Source organism: Lepisosteus oculatus, chromosome 29, assembly GCF_040954835.1.
Source record: "Lepisosteus oculatus isolate fLepOcu1 chromosome 29, fLepOcu1.hap2, whole genome shotgun sequence".
NCBI lineage: Eukaryota > Metazoa > Chordata > Actinopteri > Semionotiformes > Lepisosteidae > Lepisosteus > Lepisosteus oculatus.
The window spans coordinates 9,748,711-9,772,487 of record NC_090724.1 but is presented as its reverse complement, the minus strand read 5'-3'; the positions used below and the strand labels follow the sequence as shown (position 1 = coordinate 9,772,487).

The 23,777-nt window shown below is 48.2% G+C and overlaps 2 protein-coding genes across 3 annotated transcripts; one reads left to right on the top strand and one right to left on the bottom strand.

Moving 5' to 3' along the window:
* The first annotated feature begins 760 nt into the window (after positions 1–760).
* plin3 (perilipin 3) lies at positions 761–7,729 on the top strand. The gene is given in 8 exon segments (XM_069185903.1): positions 761–874; positions 2,791–2,886; positions 3,066–3,261; positions 3,774–3,856; positions 4,229–4,343; positions 4,346–4,513; positions 4,599–4,948; positions 5,202–7,729. Coding segments are annotated over 7 exon segments (1,347 nt in total). The 5' UTR covers positions 761–874; positions 2,791–2,808; the 3' UTR covers positions 5,559–7,729.
* Positions 7,730–8,268: 539 nt separating this feature from the next.
* On the bottom strand, positions 8,269–22,168 carry hdgfl2 (HDGF like 2). Of its 2 annotated transcripts, none has more exons than XM_015365804.2 (16): positions 21,973–22,168; positions 21,018–21,094; positions 20,327–20,465; positions 19,936–20,109; positions 18,793–18,924; positions 18,372–18,434; positions 13,815–13,995; positions 13,373–13,472; positions 12,755–13,043; positions 12,510–12,625; positions 10,419–10,489; positions 9,985–10,055; positions 9,787–9,888; positions 9,538–9,697; positions 9,338–9,455; positions 8,269–9,200 (listed from the first exon to the last, which is right to left on the bottom strand). In XM_015365804.2, exons 1-16 carry the CDS (start codon positions 22,042–22,044, stop codon positions 9,101–9,103), a joined length of 1,965 nt encoding a protein of 654 aa, XP_015221290.1. In that variant the 5' UTR covers positions 22,045–22,168; the 3' UTR covers positions 8,269–9,100. The 2 variants fall into 2 exon arrangements, with proteins under 2 accessions (XP_015221290.1, XP_015221291.1); XM_015365805.2 differs by having other exon boundaries at positions 13,373–13,466.
* Positions 22,169–23,777: the final 1,609 nt, after the last annotated feature.

Genomic DNA, 23,777 nt, shown 5'->3' with positions numbered 1-23,777 from the left:
TCTGGGTCATTCAGTTATATATAGACACGAAACAGACAAAGTAATTATTATATATTGTAACGCTTACGGCCGACAGGTACTGTGTAAGAGCCGGCGTACCAGAGCGGATGACGTCACTGCCCTTCCCTGTGATAGCAGGACTACAGCTACTGGGTTATCGAGAGATCTCTCTTTGGCTCACCGGGCCGGGTCCCGGGTTCGAGCCCCCGACGGTGGGTGGTCGCCCTAATGCGGCAAGGGCGCCCGCCTGAGTCCCCGTTGCGTTACAATATTAACTTCGCCGACATATACATTTACTGATCAGATTAACTGAAATGTTCTGATTCAGTATCTAAGTAGAACAACAATGCTAAATCCTTATACTAAACACAAGATCATCTGTTCTCCAATTTTGTTCAGCACGTTTTTTCTATACAATTGTACCGTATTAACTAGTCCGCAATTTAGTACACTCCTGTGTGCTAATTCCGAAATTTGGTTGCAATTGCCAAGAATTGCACCAGCCTCAGTATTGCACAACGCGCACAGACAGCAGTGACTGGGAGGAGTAATGATCCGGAATATTCTGCAAAACATGGGTTTTAATACAAGCAGATGGAACACTGTCAAAATGTATTGCAAAAAATAATATTGCTGTACATTAGTTAAAGTAATCTGTAAATTTTTGGTATGACGGATTGACAGATTTTTAATCCCTCCTCCTTCCCCGTGTCAATCACGGGCGGGGCGGAGTCGTGATTGGAGCAGCCTGCGGCGGGGTGGGGCCCGGTGACGTCAGCGGCAGCGTGAGGGGCCGCCGGAGTCGGGAAGAGTGCGAGTTTGGGGACAAGAAGAAAGACGCAACAGGAGACTTCGGCCGTGACCGAACTAGCAGGTACTGTCTGTCTTCTGCCTTTAATCTGCGGGCGAGATGAGTCTGCTTGCCTGTCCTGCGCGGCGGCGGTGCCTGTGTCCCTGCAGAAGGACGGACAGTGCGCTAGAAGTTCGCTGTGAACTTCTGTTCGCTCTGTCTCGGAGTTTCTACTCTGTGTCTGGTGTGAGATCAGGGGGGTGCAGGAGTCAGTGTGTGTGTACACTTTGCGTATATCTGCGAGTGTATTGTGTGCCAGTGTACCTATGTGTGTAACAGTTTGTGTGTAGTAGTATGTAGGCGTTGAGCTGCCTTTTCACTCTCTGAGATCTTGTGATCTTGGTTTGTAAGGGCATGCACTGGGAGAGACTCCTCTCGTCTGCTGCCGCACAGCACGGCTACCTGGGGTGATCGTGGGGCAAACGCTGGGTTTCAGCTTCAAACGTTTTGCTCCAATGTAAAACTTTCTGAAGTTTTCATAGCTACAGTGAATATATTGCTAATATTACAAAACTCATTTAGTAGCAGTGATAAGTTAAGTAGCAAGTTGTAAGTAATAAGGACACGAAGGAACAAGTAAAAGTTCATTCCATGCTGAAAAGAGAAGAAAAGAAACCCAATGTTTCGGCTGTGGAGCCTTCTTCACTGGAATAAACCTTTACTTGTTTCCTTTGCAGCCTGCGCATGCTGACGCAGCTACCTACTTAAGTTAATAAGCAACTTATTAAGAAAAGTAAAAGTTCATTCCAAGATGAAAAGAGAAGAAAAGAAACAACTTAGGAGTGGAGTGTGGTTAAGGTTGTGCGCCTGAGGCAGGAAGGTTGCGGGTTCAAATCCTGTGGCCGGCAGAGGAATCCTACTCCGTTGGGCCCCTGAGCAAGGCCCTTAACTGCTATAAATAACCGACCCTGCACTCTGACCCTCCCTGTCTGTGTGTCTCATGGAGAGCAAGCCAGGGTATGCGAAAAGATAAATTCCTAATACAAGAAATTGTATATGGCCAATAAAGTGATCTTATCTTATCTTACTTGAACTATAAGGAAAACAAAGTCTGTTGCCATTTCTAGAGTGGCCAGTATTGTAAGAGAGTGACTTTCAGAAATGGGGAGTGTGAGTGTGATCCCCGGAGCTACAACCATATCCATATCACCCTGCAACTCACAACTGGCAACCCACTGAAGCTAAGCAGGTGTGAGCCTGGTCAGTACCTGGATGAGAGACCTCCTGGGAAAAACTAAGGCTGCTGCTGGAAGAGGTGTTAGTGAGGCCAGCAGGGGGCGCTCACCCTGCGGTCCATGTGGTTCTTATGCCCCAGTATAGTGAAGGGGACACTGTAAACAGGCCCCATCCTTCGGGTAAGACGTAAAACTGAGGTCCTGACTCTCTGTGGTCATTAAAAATCCCAGGGCGTTTCTCAAAAAGAGTAGGGGTGTAACCCCAGGTCCTGGCCAAATTTCCCATTGGCCCTTACCAGTCATGGCCTCCTAATAATCCCCCTCTATGAATTGGCTACATTACTCTGCTCTCCTCCCCACTGATCGCTGATGTGTGGTGAGCGTTCTGGCGCACTATGGCTGCCGTCGCATCAACCAGGTGGGGCTGCACACTGGTGGTGGTGGAGGGGATCCCCATTACCTGTAAAGCGCTTTGAGTGGAGTGTCCAGAAAAGCGCTATATAAGTATAAGCAATTATTATTATATCCAAATGTCCCTGTCTGTCTGGTATGGATCGCAGGGGCTGCTCAGTCTGTCTCAGAGTCCTTCTGGTGAGGTTGACAACAATCACACAAACACTGTTATAAAAACACCCCCCCCCTCAGCTGCTGTGGAACCGAGACTTTGCTCCCAGGGTGGAGAGCTGACCCCAGGTGTGACGTGTCTGTACCTGTGATCTCCTCGCCTGCAGCACACTGACTCCTGTCCCGCCCCCTGCTCTCCAGGTGCAGTGACGTTGGGACATGGAGGAAACCGGGAACAAGAGCGGCTCCGAGGCCGATGTGGACCCGCCATTGGAACAGGGCAGCCGGGAACAGCAGGTAACACCCCACACCCAGCCCGGCCCAGCCTGGCCTGCCAGGACGAGACCCAGCAGGGCCCCAGACTGCATTTCCAGCCCAAAGGCGGAAGAGGCTTGGGAGTGAGGGGTAAAGGGCATCAGTCTGTTGAGTTTTGGCAGGAGCAGTGGAGTTCTCACTGGGGACCCTGTGTGTTTCAGAGCGTGGTGACCCGTGTGGCCAGCCTGCCCCTGGTGAGCTCAGCCTGCGGCGCGCTGTCCAGTGCCTACAGCAGCGCCAAGGAGAGCGCCCCCTACCTGCGGGGCGTGATGGACGCGGCTGAGAGCGGCGCAAGGACTCTGGGTGCCGCCGCTGCCTCTGGCTCCCGGCCCCTGCTGGACCGGCTGGAGCCCCAGCGTGAGTCTGTTCGAGAACGCCCCGCCGATCTGGAGCGGCCCTGAGTCTGGGCTCCCAGGGTGAACAGATCAGTGCTTCCCCTCAAGAGCAGGACAGAGCTGGTACAGCCTGGAAGTCAGCTGTGTCCTTGCAGTCAGCCCTGTCTCTCAGGGCCCAGCAGACGCAGACAGTCAGGGTTTGGAAGCTGTGCCACCTGATGCCCAGACTGGCAGACTGGAGCAGCTGCAACATTGTGCAAGACTGCTTCTGTAATCTCACCCCTGTTCCACATACCAGGCACTGCCAGGGAGAGAGTGGGAGACAATGACCTTCAGTCTCCATTCCGGTCTGCACTCTCAGCCACTGTCATCTGGGCTCAGGTCAGGATGGGAACACGGGCAGAGAAAGTGCTCTTCACTAGGACACTGGGATTTCCGCCCCGGTTCCTGAGCTGTTCTCTTCTTTATCCCAGCTTGTCTTGAAACTGTTGTGTGTGTCTGTGAGCCTGATCAGTGACCCTGCCTTTCTTGCAGTCACTGTGGTGAATGAATACGCCTGCAAGGGTCTGGACAGGCTGGAGGAGAAGCTGCCCATCCTGCAGCAGCCCACAGAGAAGGTGAGAGCTCTGTGTCTGCCCATCTGTGTGCTCAGCAGCTCTATCCTGGGGTCTCTCTGAACAGCCACACATGACAAAATACCTCATGTTTTTTACATACATTTTGTAGTTCTGTTTAAGAAAATTCAATAAGAAAATTAGGACATTCAGGTGTAAAAAACTTCTAAAAAGTCTGAAACAAATTTATAGTTTAGCAGATGTTGCCATACCAACGCAAAATGTAGTAGAGCAATGCACTTTGTAACACTGAACTGTCTCCGAGAGGACTTCTCTATGGAAACCTCTAAATGTTTTGCCAAAACTGAAAAGTAGCCAGCAGGGTGGGGAATGAGGAATCAGATCATGATCACCTCCCGTCCTCCCCTCTCCCAGGTGGTGGCCGACACGCGAGAGCTGGTCAGCAGCGTCCAGCAGTCGGTCTCGCAGTCGGTCTCCGGAGCCAGGCAGGCCGTGACTGGCGCAGTGACGGGTGCAGTGGGCGTGGCCAAGGGGGCGTGCAGGGCAGCGTGGACGTGACCCGTGCGGCCGTCAGCGGGGGGGTCAGTACCATGATGGGGTCAAGGGTCGGCCAGATGCTGTCGAGCGGAGTGGACCTGGCGCTGAGCCGATCGGAGGAGTGGGTGGAGCAGCTCCTGCCGCTCAGTCACAGGGAGCTGGGTGAGTGCGGGCCGCGGGCTGCCGGGGAGCAGGTCGAAGGTGTCGGATCGATGGCCTGAGTGTCGCGTCTCTCTCTCTCTCTCAGCTGCGCTGTCGGAGCCGGTAAGCGGCGGGGAGGCAGGGCCTCCGGCGGCTCAGCAGAGCTACTTCGTGCGTCTGGGCACCCTGTCGGCGAAGGTACGTGAGCGGGCGCTGGAGGTGTCGCTGGGCCGTGCCCGCCGTGCCCATGAGAGTGCGCTCAGCACCCTGGCGAGCCTCACCACCACCCTGGACCTCATCGAGCGCACCAAGGCAGCGCTGAGCAGTGCCACGGACCGCCTAGGGGGTGCTCAGGAGCAGCTCCTGCAGCACTGGGCCGAGTGGAAGGAGGGCCAGCCAGGAGGGAAGGAGGCAGAGGAGGACAAGGGGCAGATGCAGAGTGACGACCATGTGGAGGTATTTGGAGAGGGACTGGGGCTGTAATAACTGTTTCACTCTGTCCTTCTCACTGCTGTTCTGCTTGTTGTGTGGACTGCACGTCTGTCTCTCAGTCTCTCTGTCTGCCTCTCTCTGTTTGTCTCCCTGCCTCTGCCTGCCTGTCTGTGTCAGTGAAAGCTGTTCTGCCTGACAGTCTGCCCGTCGAGGAGGGCGCTCTGCAGTGTCCACAGCTGCAGCTGTACTCACCTCCTCTCGCTCCGTCTGTCTGCAGTTGGAGGGCCGTGCCCTGTCGATGGCGCGGGGCCTGAGCGCCCAGCTGCGAGCTGCCTGCAGTGGCGTGGTGTCCACTGCGCAGGGGCTCCCCGTGTCGGTACAGGAGCAGGTGGCCGCGGCGCTGCGGGCGGCCGAAGAGCTGCAGGCATCTCTGGGTGGAGCCACGTCCTTCTCCAACCCCCTCTTGGCACAGAGCCGTGCTCGCATGGCACAGGTGCGCCAGTCTGTGGATGCCACCATGGAGTACCTGCTCAACAACACCCCCCTCAACTGGCTGGTGGGGCCCTTCTCTCCCCAGATCACAGAGAAATCTGAGGAAGGGGAGCAGGGGGTCCCCCAGAGCCAGGGGCAGTAAGGGGGGGGACACACAAGAGTGCTTGCAGAGTCAGTTCCTTCCGCCCAACTGTTCAGCCATTCGTATTCTCTGTCTCGGTACACGCAAGGCCTGCGAGTGCAGTGTCTGCTATCCCCTCTCCCCTCTCCCTGTCAGACGTGTTAACAGGCCCTCCTTTCCCTGGTTGCAAGACTCAGTGCTCGGCTGTGTCTCACTGCATGGCTCCCAGTCTGGCATCTCCACTGTGTTAAACTGCTGTGTACTGCCCTTCCACAGGGAAAAAGCAGTGACAATACAGAGCACAAAGAGGAGCACACAGGCAGTTCGTGATTGTCTTTCCCTGTACATGCAGGGCCTGAAGCAGATGCTCTTGTAGAAAGCTGTTAAATGTGTGGGAACAAGTAATAGGTTTATTCCGTGCTGAAGAGAGAAGAAAGAAAACAACGTTTCGTCTGTGGAGACTTCTTCAGGTCACACCTGAAGAAGGCTCCAAGGCCGAAACATTGTGTTTTCTTTCTACTCTTTTCAGCATGGAATAAACCTACTGTTCCTTTGCAGCCTATGAATGCTGATGCGGCTACCCACCCAAAATGTGTGGTAAAACTGGCAGATAGTTTAGGTTTAGTTTTTCAACAGTGATATCAGTATTTCCACTGTTAATCATGTTAGCCTTATTTAGTGCTGCATCTGCTTTAACAGCTTTCTTAATATGAATTTAAAGAACATGAACTGCAAGTAATTAAAGTGTTTTCCTTTTGAAATCTAAGTATAGTGCTGCCCTCCAGTGGACATAAGCAAAACAGCAACGGTGAAGTGTCTGCTTGCTCTGAGCTCCATCCACACTGTTCTATTTTTTAATCCTGCACCAAGAAAATCGATTTAATATAGTCAACATAAATCATTCCAGGCTTTTTATACATCTCTTTAATTATTTTTTAGTTCCAAAAACAAGTAGTTAACAGATCAAGCAGTAGGCCTAGTGAACTGTAGAATCTCTGTTCTAACCAACAACCTTTAATCTCCAATGTAGTGATGTAACACCTGCAGCAATTACAGTGAGCCTGCTGATTATTATATTAACATAATTGGAAAATTAACATTTGAGTTTGTCTGCAGTGAATGATCCACAATTTCAAAAGATCTTAGTTTAAGGCAGGCTGGTCAAGCTGCAGTCATGCAAGACCATTCCTGCTCTTTTCATTGGCTTAAATGTGATAAATCTGAGCTCATCCCATCTGACCAGGGCTGCCACCATGATTTCAATTATACACCTCTCTTTTTTAAGGAACACCTCTTTATTAGTTATTTATATTACTTTGTGATGTTTTTACAAATCACTGTGCACATCTGTCCAGCAGCCATATCACCCTGCAACTCACAACTGGCAACCCACTGAAGCTAAGCAGGTGTGAGCTTGGTCAGTACCTGGATGAGAGACCTCCTGGGAAAAACTAAGGATACTGCTGGAGGAGGTGTTAGTGGGGCCAGTAGGGGTGTAACCCCAGCATCCTGGCCAAATTTCCCATTGGCCCTCACCAATCATGGCCTCCTAATAATCCCCCTCCATGAATTGGCTACTTTACTCTGCTCTCCTCCCCACTGATAGCTGATGTGTGGTGAGCGTTCTGGCGCACTATGGCTGCCGTCGCATCATCCAGGTGGATGCTGCACATTGGTGGTGGTGGTGGAGGGGAGACCCCATTACCTGTAAAGCGCTTTGAGTGGAGTGTCCAGAAAAGCGCTATATAAGTGTAAGCAATTATTATTATCTATGGAATGAGAGTAATACTGCTCCATTCAATACCTGGGTCCTCTATCATTCCTGCACTTGTTACTGACTCAATTGTGTCAATTAGGGATCTTATGCCCACTTTCCTTAGTTTCAGTTCTTACAAACGCTGCTGGGCTCATGATCCAGGGGAGGTGCAGACCTCTGTGATTTGCAAGCATGGGTTTCTACTGATCAGCACAGCTGCACACTGCCAGGCAGTACATCTGGCTCAAGCGCATATAAACCTTGCAGTGCACCAAGAACAGGAATCCTTTAAATACCGTTACATAACATATATCTGCAGAATTTTTGCATGCTTTAATGAACAGTATTTCCCTTCTCTTGAAATGTTTTCTCTCTCTTTTTTTGCTTGAGGAGCACAGACAGTAAACCTTGACTCAAATAAATCACTTTAAAACAACACTGTATTCTTGACTCTGTGTCCATCTGCACACTGTGGGGCTCTGTAGAAGCAGGCTGCATGCAATGTGGCAGGGTTCAGAGGAGGTGAAAGTCTGTTTATATGCTTCTGTACCAGGATTTGGCCACCATCATCATGCTCCTGCACTGTGAAAAGGCAGCTTTTTTAGGTCTTTATCTGAAAACTTTTAGCTACATTTCACCCTGAGTTTCACCATAAGGTAGCAGTGCAGAACCAGAAGTATTATCAGAATCCAATTAAACAAAAGGTACAAAGTGACCAATTTCATTGCAGAATGAATACCCATCAATCAATACAGACATGGGTATCCCTATCCTATATCCAATTAATTACCACTGATGAACTATACTTAACAGTTGAGTTTATTGATCACTCATTCATGCCAGCAAGTGACATTTGTGAAGTTCTAGTGAATTAACGAATCAAAGATACAGGGGCCAAGAATTACAAGTTCAAATGTATTCTTGACATCAGCTCGAGCCTGCAGAAGTACATAAAGAACACACATCAATCAAAGCTTTCTTCATTAAAAAAATCTATTTTTCCAAACTCACAGGGGTTTTGTTCATTCCAAAAAAACAAAAACAAGAACAAAACAAAAACAAGTACCAAAATTAAAACATGGCATTTAGTGGGGGCTCCATCATGAGTGAGACAAACCAGAGAAGACCAGGGTCAGTGAAGCTGGAAGAGATTGGGGAAAAAATTCCTATGGGACACAAGAAGGTAACTTTCGGCTCCAGCCCCCCTCCCCACCGTTCATAATTGATTTGGTTTTCCACTTAATTAAAATGTTACCAGTGCTCATTAGTTTCCACAATGGACACAAGCCTAACACCTCGGACATAACTAATCCTTTGGGCCAGAAACCAGAACCATCCCTTCCTCTGGTGAGGGTACACCAGTCTGCAGTAGTTCTGCTGGCTCAGAAGGACTTCCAGCTCTCACACCCGTTTTTCAAGCAGACAACCAACAGTGCCATCCCTCGTCCTCTGGCTGAGCACGGTGACTGCACATTGAAACATTTAAGTTTAAGACATTTACATAACAGCCCCACCTGCCCCCTTTGAAATATTTCTGATCCAGGTCAATGCGCCATCAACGCAATCCCTGTCTGTACACAGTCATTCTCAGTTTGCTGTGGGGAGGTTTGGAGCACGTCTGTGCTCACAAGGGGGATTGAGGAGAAGTGGAGGGTAGTTGTATAAAAGTTGAGTTAAATGAAAAATGGACTGTTAAAAACAGGCAGTACATCTGGCTGAGATGAGAGCCCAGATTTGCCCAGTTTTGTTTTTTTTCCATTTGTTATAAATATTCTTCCTCCCTCGATGCTCTGCACTCCAGGTGACCTCAGCTCTGCACAGCAGACGGCTCTGTCTCAGTGGAAACGGGGCGATCCCGGTCTATGATGTCATCTGTCTGCAAGACGGCAGGTCTCTCCGGACTGGAGCTGAATGGGAGAGTAAGTCACAAGAGGATTGCTCCACTGTCCTGTCAATGTGTGCATTCGATTTGTGAGAGACAGCCAATGCGTAGCTCACCCAAAAAAATGAGAATGAGGGGAGGGAGAAAAAGTTGAAGACTCACCTGCTTGTGGGAGCAGCTGTGGGCTCAGGGTTTTCATCTTGATCATTTGACTTGGGGCTGTTTGCTAATTCACTGTCTGCTTTTTGTGGCTCAGTTTCACCGTTCACTGGTGTGGTTTCTAAGCAAAAAAAAACCACATCAAGACCGACAAAAGGAAGAAAATAACAGAAAAAAAAGAAAGGAGGGGGAGAGCTGTTTACCCGAGTTGTGCTCCTCGTCTTTGCTAGGCTCCTCCTGGCTCTTGGTCTCCAATTTTTGTTTGAGCACCCCCTCTGCCTTACCAAGGAACTGCAGCTTGAGCTTATTGTAGACCTGTGTGGCCTTCTCCATCACCTCACTGCTCGCTTTGTACCGCCGGATCTGCGCAAGAGCAGGACAGATGTTCGCGTCAGTCAATATACACAGCCAACACAGAGATGGCAGGAGCAGCAGACAACTTCGGCACAGACCTTCTTGAGGGTGGCCACTACGTCTGTATTCTTCTGCAGTATCTGGCTGGTGACCTGCACTGAGCCAAGTTCCTCCAGAGCCTGCAGACAGCGCTGCACATCCTGACTCCCAGAGAGGAAAAGAACAGCAGTGCGGTCAGTGTGGTACAACTGAAAGCTGTCAGAATGGCCAATGTGCTCAAAGCCATAGTCACTCACAGGATTGTCCACCTTCAGTGCAAACTTGATGTCAGTGTGGAGCTTCTGCAGCTTCTCCTCAGGAGACGGCTCTGTGGACAGACAGGCAGGCAGGAGACAGGTCACTGCAAACCTCAATTACAAACAGAGACAGGGATAAGGAGCAAGAGCATCCCCAACGCAGGCACAGCAGCACCTGAGAAACACAACTGGGTGTCGCTGGGCCTGGGTGGAAACTGCCTGTTACTGAATGAGTAAAGCATTACAGAAGTCGCTGAAGTAAGAAACCCTGTATTACAGGTAACAGGATTGAGCAGGAAGGCCTCCAGCAGTACAAGCGCTGCTGTGCGAGTCACTGGCAGAGACCGTGCTGATGTCCATCCCTGCTGCAGCTGTGTTTCCCTGTTTGCAAGTTTCTGAAAAGCACCAGTAGGTACATGAGGGCACCCACTCACCTTTCTTTTTCTCCACTTTTTTCTCAGGGGGCCTCTCCGGCTTCCTCTTGACCTTGTCCAACTTGGGAGGCCTGTGGGGTGAGACATCACCTCAGGACATTAAACCAACAAAAATCCTTCCAGTCTGAATGCCTATCAGCTGGCTTGTTTCTTGCTCACAAACATAAAGAATATCAATATTTAGTTCAAACATTAATCTCACGGAGTCTTGAGAGTCTCAGAGGAAGTCAGGACACTTCTAAACAAAGCTCAGAGTCTGAATAACGGAAGACACTTGGTTTTGAAAGGACAGATTATTCCGTCTGTTGAGTATGAGAGTTTTGTACATGTTCTTCATAGGTTAATGACGACTCCTGTGCCAGAGGTGAAAGCTGGTGGTGTGAGCTGGCACTTATGGGGCTGCACGCAGAGGGAGAGTCGAAGCCAGAATATTGTCTAAACCAGAGGTTCTCAAACTGTGGTACACGGACCGGCAGTGGTACGCGGAGTGCCACCAGGTGGTACGCCAAATGACCCTGGAACTGTGTCGTGTGTGCCGAAAAATTGGGACAGGTTTTCATATTTTGTATTTTAATACATGTTGAATATGAAGCCTACGTACTACGATACAGTGTGCGCTAATACTTCAGTGGACACAAGAGATACTCTGGTATTCTATACCATTCTATAGGAATGCGTGCTACGGAAGCAAGTGACCAATTCTATTTAAAAAAAGCTACTGTATCTCCAGCAAATAGGGAGGAAGGAGAATGTGCGTGATTTTGGAACAATGCCAACGTTGTAAACACAGGAATGCATAGAAATGCGAGCTACGAACGCTGGTGATCTTGTGAGCACAGGAAAGCATGATAGATAACAGAAAAATATTTAAGAACTGTTCAAATTAATTTGAGAAAAATACACCAAGCGTCTCTGTGTTTCGCTCCCATGCGCATGAAATAAAAACTTAAATACTGAAATAAAAACGGAAACGCAGAAAAACGCAAGCTTGCGGATTGCTAAAGCAGGTAAGCAACACTGTTTGAAGAACCTTAGTTACCGTTGACAAAAGAGCTGACACGTATTATGTGTGGAGAAAAAGCTGCTAAACAGCTCGACCTGCTGCCCCCCCCGAAAGACACAGTCATTCATAGAATTATTGAAATGAACGGTTGTGTCAAAAGTACACTGATAGAGCGCGTTAAGATGAGCAGATGTTTTTCACTGCAATTAGATGAGTCTGTAGTCGATTTAGCCAATTTGCTCGTTTACGTTAGATACGAGTTGGAGGGCATGTCCCACGAAGACTTTCTGTTCTGTAAACCGCTACCAACAGGAACTACAGGAGAGCACACATTTCAGCTTCTGAATGAATTTATAGAAGAGAATGACATCGACTGGATAAAATGTGTCGGAGTTTGTACAGATGGTGCTAGAGCGATGACAAGCCGACACAGCGGTGTAGTTGCACGAATTAGAGAGGTTGCTGCAGAAATGAATGGGCGCATTGCAACATCCACCGCGAGACCTTTGCCGTCAAGAAAATGCCTGACGATTTAAAATCTGTTAGACTATTGTGAATTGTATCAAGGCTCAAAAAAATAATTCACATCTGCTTTGCTCGACTAAACAGACTCACCCCTCTCACTGAAATGGTGCTTTTTTATTAGTAGTTGTTACTTTTTTTTTCTGTAAAACACTTTGAGAAGCCACCTTTAAAGGCGCTATATCAAACAAAGTTTATTATTATAATATTTATTATATGTATGTGTGTGCACGCGTGCTCATGTTGGTCATTGAGAATTTCTGGGGTTCCTGTGAGATGATGACTTGTAGGTGGTACTTGGATGCTTTGGTTGGATTAGGGGTGGTACTTGGTCCAAAAAGTTTGAGAACCACTGGTCTAAACTGTGTCCACCATCACACTGCTTTTCAAGTGCAGATAATTTCTGTTTGCTACAAATTAAGATTTTTTCCATTTTATTTTTCAATATACTCCCCGTTGCCATTGGAGACACTAATTTCATCACCTTCTGTCCTCAACCCTTCCTCAGTGACTCCTGCAGGAAACAGACTCTGAAAGGTTTGTGAAGGCATCGCCATCACTCTCACCTCCCACGTGGCTTCTCCTCCGATCGCTGGTGTCTCTTCTCCTTTCTGTCCCTGCCCTCCTCCTTCCTCGGCCTCCCTTTCTTCTTGCCCTCTGGCCGCTTGGCTGCTTTCTTCACCTGGGAGAGACGGGCGGAGCACAAGAAAGTCAGACAGATGCATCCTAAACCTCCAGAGTGTGGAGGCAGGCAGCCTGAGAGGGAGCCTGACGGCGACGAGGACAGAAACAAGCCGACGGACAGACTGACCTCGGGGCGTGGGGGGGAGTCGGAGTCTGAGTCAGAAGGGGCGGGGATTGGAGGTGGTGGCGGCTTCTTGCTCTTCTTGATTGGCTGATCATCATCCACACCCTCATCAGAGCTGCTGTCGCTGCTCGGCCTCTCTCTCTCCTTCTTCCTCTTCTCCTCCTCCTCTTTCTCCCTCTCGCGCAGCCGCCGCAGCTCCTCGGCCTCCTCCCTGCGCCTCCTCTCCTCCAGCTCCCGGCGCCGCTCCTCATCCCGCCGCTTCCACTCGCCAATCCGGTCCGGCTCGCTGTCGCTGCACGGAGAGGCACACGCTTCTTCAGCGTCGGCACAGAGCGCAAACCTGCACAGCGCGTCTGGGACCGAATCACGGCATCAGGAAACAAGCTGCCCCGTGCAGTTCCGCTTCTCTCAAGAAGCCAAGTTGGCAACAAGAGGGCATCTGGCCCATCTAACCTGTCTGGGTTAAAGGAGATATGCAGATCAATCAGCCACTAACAACCAGACAGGCTGGACAGGCCAAATGGCTCCTCTCATTTGTATCCTTTTTTCTAAGGACAGAAAGAAGAAACTTATGGAGGGAAAGAAGAAGGCCAGGAGGATAAAGAAAGGGGAGAGACTAACCTGTCGCTGCTGGAGGAGGAGGAGGAGGCGGCGGCGGCGGCTCTGGCTGGCGCTGGCTTTGGTTTGCGACCACGTGGCTTTGGGGGGGGCTTATCTGCAGCTGGGGAAGAGGCAGTAAGTCAGCACTCACACATCGAGTCTGGGACACACACGTCTGCGCTCACGCACATCTGGACTGTCCCGCTTTGACTGCAGTTCTCCTGATTAAACCCTGTCCTGACCACTTGGCTCACTAAAGGACCCACAGCATTTTTCAGAAGGGCAAGGGTATCATACCCTAAAATCCTCCCTTCATTCAGAACTTCTCACGTCTCCATCTGACCTGCTGATGCACACTGGCACCCAGTCAGAGCTGCACTTCAGCCCTGGGTGAAGTGGGCCCCCTCCTGTACCCCCACGCTACATCAAGAGGCCGGAAGCCCAGCTCACCCCACTGCCTCACCTGGTTTGCGTCCTCGCTTGCCCTTCTTGACAGGCTTGTCCGAGTTGGAGTCGGACTCGGATTTGGATCCGGACTCAGATTCAGACCCAGACAGGGCTGGGCGTGGTTTCTCGTCATCACTCCTTCCTCGTTCCACCTCCGATTTAGAGTTGGAGTCCGAGTCGGACTCGGAGGTCTGCTTCTGAAGAGACCGAGGAAGAGGGCAGAGAGACGAAGAGCTCACTCAATCATACTAAAAAGACCACAAAATGCCTAAAAGTGTTGCCAACATGCCTTGCAAAAGCATTCAGACCCTTGACCAATCCTCTCATTTTATGGAATTACAAATCCTACATTTAAATTTAGTTCTCTGTGATATTTTTATTTCTAAGCACTGAAGCTAAATTAAAAAAAAAATTATTTTAATGTGACATTGTTTTGTATTAGGAAATATTCTCAAGAAAAATAAAAAACTGAAATATGTTGTTGGCATAGGTTTCCAATCACTGTGTTCCGGAGGGTCTAAGTTTACACGGGTGAAAAACATTGGCCCTAATGAGGACACAATTACCCTCTACCTGTGAATAATTAAAATAACTGCCACATTTTCCGGATAAAAACCCCCACAGTTAACGGATCATTATTCAGGTTGTGAATCTGAAGGACAGCTGTGAAAATGAAGACTAAAGAGCATTTCAAAGAATGGAGGGATAAAGTAAAACAAACGCATAAATAAGGAAATGAGTACAAAGCAATATCCAAGTGTTTGGATGTCCCAGTGGGCACTGTTGGTCCAATTATCAGGAAGTGGAAGCTACATCAAACCACCCAGACACTGCCTAGAAAAGGTCATCCCTCAAAACTCTCTGCGTGAACAAGGAGGGCTGAGAGAAGCCACAAAGTGGCCAACGATTACTATGAAGGAGCTCCAGGGTTCAGTAGCTGAGAGCGGAGTGAAGGTGCACCAGTCAACCATATCAAGAGCTCTGCATAACATTAGGATGTATGGGAGGGTGGCACAGAAGAAGCCTTTACTCAAAAAGAACCATGTGAAAGCACATCTGGAGTTTGCCAAAAAGCATGATAGTGATTCAGTTGTGATGTGAGAAAAGATTCTATGGTCAGATAGAGCTTTTTAGCCAAACTTCAACGAGATGTGTAGTGCAAATCTAACACTGCCCACACCTCAAAAAACACCATACCTAAAGTGTAGTATGGTGGTGGTAGCATCATGCTGTGGGGATTAGCAGGGGTCGGGCATCTTGTTAAAATAGAAGGAAGAATAGATGGTGCAAAATAGAGGGAAATACTGCAAGAAAACCTGTTTCAGTCTGGTAAAAAAACGAAGCTTTGGAGATAGTTCAGCTTTCAGCAGAACAATGATCCTAAACTCAAGACCGATGTAACATTGGAGTGGCTCAACAACAAAAAGGTGAATGTCCTACAATAGCCAAGTCAAAGCCCTCATCTCAATCCAATTGAGAATCTGTGGCACTATTTGAAAATTGCTATAATACAGTGGTCAGACAGGCCCTTGATGAAACTGCCCCGTTAAAGACTAAGGTAGTCAAAGCCACTAGACACACTCCATGGTATAATGATCACAGACAATCCCTTAAAAGGAGTGCCACAAATGAGAGCGCAAATGGAGGTCTACTGGTCTACAAGTATTCAAGTCAGCATGGACTGATAGCCTACAGCAATATAAAAAAGCCCTATACAGAGCTTGTTCAGTCTACTACTCTGAACTGATTGAAACCAATAAAAATAATCCTTGCTACCTATTTAAGACAATACCTAATCTTACAAATAAGACCGATTCTATAGCACCATCTAACTTTAGTAGTGACGATTTCATGAACTTCTATAAAGATACAATTAACACCATCAGACTTCAAACAATCAAATAAGCCACAAAGAAGTCTAGTACAGAAACAATATGAGCACCTCTTTAGTGTTTTTCAATTAGTTAATGAACAAGAACTCAAGAAATTAATTAAGACAAAGTCCACCACCTGTCTGCTAGATCCCTTCCCCACTTAGCAAGTCAAAGATCCCCTCAAAGTACTGGCAGGACCTATAATTAGTATGATAAACACGTCCCTTGCATCAGGCCTTGTACCTTATCAATTTAAGGTAGCAGTTGTTAGACCACTCCTTAAGGAGCCAAATTTGGATCCACAAGTTCTTAACTACAGGCCTGTCTCAAACGTCCCATTTCTAAAATTCTTGAGAGAATAGTTGTGGCCCATCTTCAATCGTATCTGGACTCAAATAATATACTTGAGAAATTCCAGTCTGGTTTCCACCCAGGCCACAGCACTGAAACTGCATTAACAAGAGTCATAAATGACATTCTATTAGCTACTGATGCAGGGAATGCAACAGCGCCTGTGGTTCTAGATCTTAGTGCTGCCTTTGACACGGTTGACGACTCCGTTTTGATAAACAGGCTTGAGTTTGAGGTTGGCTTATGTGGAACCATCCTTAAGTGGTTTACTTCATATTTAACTAATAGTTTTCATTATGTTCAAATATCTAATAATTGAACTGCTTCGTCAATGTCACCAGTTCAATTTGGGGTACCACAGGGTTTAGTGCTGGGACCAATATTGTTCTCCCTCTACATACTGCTGCTAGGTAGGATAATACAAAAACATAATATTTACTTTCATTCATATGCTGATGACACTCAAATATACATTTCGTTCACACCTAACGACAACTCTTCTATTATCACTTTAGTTAATTGCATTAATGAAGTAAGACTTGGATGTGTGAAAACGTGTTACTCAATTCTGATAAAACTGAGGTTCTGTTGTTTGGAGGTAACAATACTGATAGGACTACTGTAACTTCAGCACTTAACTTGGGGGATTTAAAATTTTGCCTCAAAGACTCGGCACATAACCTAGGCGTCATATTAGACACAAGGCTCTCATCTAACTCTCATGTTAAAACAGTATCAAAAACATGCTTCCTACAGTTAAGAAATATTGCAAAACTAAGAGTTTCTCTCCACATAAGACACAGAGAAATTAATACATGCTCATGTATACAGCAGATTAGACTACTGCAATGCCCTACTATCAGTGAGCACCCACTACTCTTTCAACACCTTACAGCGAATTCAGAATGCAGCACCTGGAACTGTTACTAGGAGCAGAAAGTACGACCATATAACCCCCATACTTAGCTCTCTTCATTGGCTTCCGGTCAGGTACAGGGCGGACTTCAAAATCCTACTTACAAGGCTCGCAGAGGTCAGACACCTGTCTGTCTAATGTAACTTATTAATGTTTACCATCAAAGTCGCCCGCTTAGATCACAGAATGCAGGTCTCCTCATATTCCATGCATTAATAAGAAAACAGCTGGCAGTAAAGCCTTTAGTTACAGGGCCCCTAGCGTATGGAACAGTCTCCCACCACATATTTGGGATTCCGAGTCAATCTCAGGATTCAAATCCGGACTGAAGACCAATTACTTCAGCCTAGCCTACTCACACCTTACATCAAAGCCTGCTGCACCCATGGCTGCTGGTGCTGCTGTACATGCCACTGTGTGTGTCTCTGTGTTGGCCCACCAAGTACAGTATAGACATCTGCTCTGACCAAACTATCCTATTCCCCTTCCCCACATGTCCGGATGGCACCCGGGATGGGCACCATCTGAATTGGATGCTGCATCACTGCCATGGATCCAAGAGGGCCATTGTGGATATAGCTATCGTTTCGGAGGATTGTGCCCGTCTACAGAGATCTGCATGGAGTGCTGACATACAGAAGACATGATGGATGGATTAATACCCTTATTCATTTATTCCTTTTTTTGAATTGTATAATGTTAGCATGCCCAAAGGGGTTGGGCTGCCAGTTGACCTTGGACCCCAAGAGGTTTTTTTTCTCCTTACTGAGGAGTTTTTGGTTCCTCTCCTCCATTGTCTTCTGCTCTTTTCTGTTCTGTATTCACATGCTTGGTCACTTGCTTTGTTAAGCACCTTGGGGCAACCTTGTTGTGAAAGGCACTATATAAAAATAAATTGAATTGAAAATTGCAGTGCTCAAGCGTCATCCCACTAACCTGAACAACCTGGAGTAAATCTGCCAGGAAGAATGGGCCAAAATCTGACCTGAACAGTGTGCAAAGCTGGTACATACTTACCCCAAAAGACTTAAAGCTGTTATTGCTGCAAAAGGTGGCTCTACAAAATATTAAAATGTGGGGATTGAATACTTATGCAAACAGCATATTTCAGTTTATTTTTCTTAAGAATATTTTCTAACATAAAACAATGTCACATTAAAATAATTAATTTTGAGTTTCAGTGCTTTGAAATAAAAATATCACATTGAACAAAATGTTAATGTAGGATTTATGATTCAGTAAAATGAAAGAATTGGCCAAGGGTCTGGATACTTTTGCAAGGCATTGCATTTACATGTACCCAATGTACAACAGTATAAACAGAAGCTATGTTACTGTTTATTGCCACATCCAGTGGAGGATACAGTTTCTGAACTTCACCGTGAACAGGCTACTTCACACAAAGCTTCAGAACAAACGAAAATCTCTCTACCTTCCTTCGGCCTCCTCCCCTCCGGCCAGCACGCGGGGCAGGCTTCTTCTCCGGAGTGAAGTCCTGAGAGAAACAAGGGGGAGGAGAGAGACAGAAGGCTAAGGACACCGATCTCTCATCCCAATAAAGCAAATGAGAAAAACAAGAAAAGTGTTAAAAAGGAGAAGAAATGGTGAATGAATAAGCGTCTGTAGCAGGTCCCGCTGATGCACAAGGTGAGGGTCTATGAGGTACAGAGTTGCTACGTTGTTTCCTTTTTATGCAGGGTAATAACACCCAGCAGTCTGTACCTGACAAATCCTCATGTCGTGCAGGGCCTGAGACAGACGCTCATTCTGAAGACTGATATGAGGATCACTCAGGCAAAACCCATTGCAGGAATGGTCACAAATCCACAGCTTGCATGCAAGAGGGTCCCTACCTGGTCACTGTTCTTCCTGGAGTCGGAGTCAGAGCTGGGGGATGGCTCCGGCTCGGATGGCGACCCGCTCTCCTCCTCCCTTGCTTGCTCCCTCTCGCTGGAAGAGCCGCGCGCTCGCTTGGCAAGGGGGCGCTAACGGGCACAAGCAACAGCTCAGAGAGGTGAGCAACACAGGAGAGGCGAAACAAAACACAGAGGAGGGGGTGAAAACTATCAAGATGTTAACAGTGTTCTTTTCAAGAAGACACGGAAATTGGGTTAATAACCACTGACTGGAAAACTGCTAATACAGTGCTCACCCATAAAAGGGCAACAAAACCAAACCAACTATTGTTAAACCAAATGACAGACAATTAAATAAGACCACAGATGTTACAACTGCACAATGCACTACTATTACCTCCTTTTGAATAATATGCGATTTACAATTATGGTCACCACATAACCACATTGAATCAGTTGAAATGGGAGAGGTTAGACCTATTCCCAGGTTTAAAATAATAAGTATACAAGAACATCCTACAATAAAAAGACTCAGTTCCTTTAGCTTGCTAGTCCTAAACAGAAGACTACAAGAGAAATACCCCAAGTTATCAAAGGCCTTGACAAGGACAACTTAATGGATTTCTCTACTGATATGGCACAGGAGGTCAAAAGTTAAATTAAACTGTGTCAAAAACACTTGACAGAGATCTAGACAGAAACAAGCATTTATCAGGTCAGAGAAACTGGGATATTACCAAACATACTCCTCATTCTCATACCATATTAAGAAATATTAAAAGTTAAATTAGTTGAAATTCAGATGAATAGAAATGTAGATAACGCACACAATGCATGTTTTCTGAGCAGTAACCTCTCCATGTAAGGCTTAGAGGGTGAAAGCCAGGAAAACTGCAGTGACAGAAGGTTTCCTATATTTCTGTCCCCAGCAAGTAACTTTGCCCAGAATCAACAGCAAAGTACAAAACAGGGGACAAGAGAAAACTATAAGGAAAATGCATTTAGAACTAAAATAGTCCTTACAAAGGCAGAAGAGTACTGATTCAAAGCTATCAGAACAGTAATATGACAGAGCAGGAGTCTCAATCAGAGCAGACCACCAGACGTTGGAACTGTGTATCAAGGGATGTGGTCACTCACCTTGGCCATGGGGGCCTTCCTCTTCACTCCTCCCGCTGCTGCCTCGCTCCCCGATTCTGACTCCTCGTCACTCGGCGACTCGGCCCGCCTCGGCACATGCACCTCGTCCTCGCCCTCCTCACTTCCTGCTCCGCCGTCGGGGGCTTCTGCCTCGCTGGCGGAGGAGCTGGCCGGCTGGGAGGAACAGAGGATTGAGCAGAGGTGAAAAAGAAAGCAGGGAATGACAGAGGGAAGGAGGACGAAGAGGATAAGGATCCAGGCGGACAGACGCGAGTGCCCCTGTTGACAGTTATTAATGGACAGAGCCCGCTCTTAGAGGCTGCTTTCTGACAGAGAGCCCACGACATGACCATCCGGGAACCAGGAGTACGGAGGACACTCTGCGACTCACTGCAGGGGTGCTGTAGGAGGCATGCGGGTTGTTCTGGATCTCCCACAATCCCTCATTGAAACCCTTCCTCTTGTTGGGCTTGCCGTAGCGTTCCCGATACTTCTCATAGGGGAACAGGTCCTTGGGGCCCAAGAACGCACTGAAAAGAAGGAATAGGGGGAAAAAGAGAGAGAAGGGGTTAGAGAGAGAAGCACATGACAACTTCTTCAAACCAGTGGCAGTGTGGAAGTCTTGAGTGCACCGCAGAATCAAGAGATAGGTTTAAAAGGGGCAGATCAGGAGCTTTGTGTAACACTTTTCAAAATGTATCCAAATATTTAAACACTTCCTATGAATAAGCTTAATGAGCTACCTAAATCATGTTGTTGATGCTGACATCCTGGCTTCTTTCAAGAAATGACAGGATGATTCCCGGGATCAACCAGCTGCTAGCTAATGAGTTGCCTTACCGGGCAGAATGGCTCCTCTTGCTCACAGCTGCTCTCGGAAACAAGCTCTCATTTCACCTCCACATTCTACTCAAGTATTTATTAAAACTATAGTGTATGTCGCAATGAAAGAGAAATTACTTCTTAAAATCACTGCCAGTTTTGCAAAACCGTATCACAAAGTGCCGCACAAGGCTTGATGCTACTACAGGTCACCCTGCCTGCAAGGCACCTGCTCACCATCCGCGGTTCAGTCAACTCACGTCTCGTGGGTCCCGAAGAAAAAGATGGGGTATTTGTTGGGCGGCGGCTTCACTGCTCCCTCTGCCACATCCTCAATCTGAGAGAGAGTGGAGGAAAGAGATCAAAAGTTAAATACAGACAACCTTGAGTAGGAACAAGCTGTCCACACACCGTGGTCCCTGCCCTGCTGATCTACCCCGACTCCCACCCTGACAGCCGATCTGGAGCGATCTCTCCTGCCCCCTCTGTGCACTGCTGCAGATCTGAAGGGTCGCCTGCACCCAGCAGGGCCTCCTCCGACAGGGTGCTGCCTCGACTCAGAACACTTGCAGACAAGCAGGTGACAGCGCACAGGCTCACAGAAACGCCACCGAGGACCGAGGCAGGACACTGCAGATCAGTGCACACCCCGGGGAGCGTCTCTGAAATACCTACTGAAGGTGAACGCCACGCTCGGCGCCTACACACTCGCTGCTGAGGGGCGAGAGGCGGCGGCAGGTTCGTGTCGCGGCTGGGCAGCCCCTGGCGCCAGGAGTCCAGCAGCTCTAGCGCGCAGAGCGGACTCCCCGAGCGAGGCAGGCTCGGTACCGGCCCGGCTGCTCTGGGTGCAAGAGGCTGCGAATATGCGGACAGCACCTGCGCGCCCCCGCCAGCGCCACTCTAACTCTCGGCGAGGTGGCAGCAGGGAGAGGCTCCCCGAACTGGGTGTCGGACCGCCTGGCAGGTTACAGCGGGTAAAAGCCGGGATGGGGCAGGCAGCCAGCCCTGCCGTCTCTCCCCGAAACTTTCCGGAGAGTGCTGTATGCACCCCCGCGAGAGCACCCCTGTCCCTGCTCCTCCCCGGCCGTGCGAAGGGACACGGGCTCACGGCGGACACCTGCGCCCCCCGCTGCAGCAGCCCGGTTCTCTGCCCCCGACAGTCCCTCGGCCCCCGGACCCTACCGCCCCCCTGCTGGCCCGGCGGCGCCCTCTCACCCTGGCCGGCCAGTGCGGGTATCCCTTCATCTTGGCGAACACCAAGTCCCCCGCCTGGAAGTTGTGCGGCATCTTTCCCTCGTCTTCGGTGTTTTTCCTTTCGGTATTTGTTTTCGGACGCTCAGAGAACCTACAGACGGCGGCTGCTGGGAGGCAAGAAGCAGCTTCCGGCGATGCTACGGCTTACATGTCGGAAATCCCGCCCCTGCCTTCTTACGGGATTGGCCCCGCTGGACGCTGTTCAATGCGACCCGCCAATCGGATTGTGTGGTGTGGAAAGTTCACAGTGATGCCGCCTAATGGCTTCAGCGTTTCTGAGAATCTCCCCTGAAAATAACATCATAATAATAAGCGATACAACAAATGTTAGATGGGACCGCTTTTATTACAGATAGAAAAACTGTGGTGTCAACTCGGGAACACAGTGGTACATTGCTGCACAGACCACTGTTACCTTGGAGGAGATTGATCAATTACAGACAAGTGCTATTTTGAGATACATTAGTATTGCCGAGAGCAGCGTTGTAATGGAGTACAGTCATGTAGCAGAGATCAGTGTTACTATGGAGTACAGTAATATAGCACAAACCAATGTTATACTGGACTACAAGAATACTGTAGTACATTACTGTATCACCCTCATCGAAGACCACTGAATGCCATTACCAGCTGCTGAGATTTTCTTCACAGGAATAAAAAAAGAGTGCTTTTTTAGTTTTACTTTTTTTTCACTGAACTCTTTTGTCATTTCCTGCAGATGAATTGTTATTCTATGGATATATCTTACTTATCATTGAGTGATTCTTCTGTCTTAGGAAGCATTCATTTAATATCTGGGCATTTGTTACTTCTTTTACGCAAAACAACCGTTCAGATGATAAGAGGTTGAATATTTGAGAGTAGGATTAAAAGTTATTTGAGAATCTGAAGCTAATGTAGTATTGATGTCAGAAATGCAATAAGAAATGAGACTGTAAAGGCTTGTGGGTTCAGTGGTGTATTTCTCTATATTCACCCACAGCTGAAGTGCAGCACCATGTGGGGAGTCATGAGCCAGCAGCCCCTCACAGCATCAATCAAACATCAACAGCTTCACCAACTGAAAGATATTAGAGAAGCCAGATTCCTCAGATCCAGGGTGGAATTTATCCAGGGCCCTAGGGCTAGCATCCCAACCCTTACAGTCTTAGAGTCTTTTAATGATCAGGCAGACAAGGCATCAATCTGAACATCTCATCCAAAGAACGGCATTATCTTTCACAGTGTCACAAGTCACTGTACTGGGACATTGGTTTGGTACTCTAAACCAGAGGGAGAGGCGCCACATACTGGTCCAAAAGACCAATTACAACTGAATTCTGTTTTTCTTAGTACCTTCCCACCCCTATACTGACCAGGGTTAGTCCACCCCTATACTGACCAGGGTTAGTCTATCAAGCCAGCAGCCATATCACCCTGCAACTCACAACTGGCAACCCACTGAAGCTAAGCAGGTGTGAGCCTGGTCAGTACCTGGATGAGAGACCTCCTGGGAAAAACTAAGGTTGCTGCTGGAAGAGGTGTTAGTGGGGCCAGCAGGGGGCGCTCACCCTGCTGCTCATGTGGGTCCTAATGCCCCAGTGTAGTGACGGGGACACTATACTGTAAACAGGCGCCGTCCTTCGGATGAGACGTAAAACCGAGGTCCTGACTCTCTGTGGTCATTAAAAATCCCAGGGTGTTTCTCGAAAAGAGTAGGGGTGTAACCCCGGCATCCTGGCCAAATTTCCCCATCGGCTGTTATCAATCATGGCCTCCTAACAATC

What these genes read in the sequence shown, in the direction of transcription:
- hdgfl2 (XM_015365804.2), bottom strand. Translation starts at nt 22,044, where the DNA reads ATGCCGCACAACTTCCAGGCGGGGGACTTGGTGTTCGCCAAGATGAAG. An exon ending in GAGGAGAAGCCACGTGGGAG is followed by an intron (nt 10,490 to 12,509) that starts GTGAGAGTGATG and finishes CTCACCCCACAG; the next exon opens with GCCTCCCAAGTTGGACAAGG. An exon ending in ACAGCTGCTCCCACAAGCAG is followed by an intron (nt 9,201 to 9,337) that starts GTGAGTCTTCAA and finishes TCTCCCATTCAG; the next exon opens with CTCCAGTCCGGAGAGACCTG.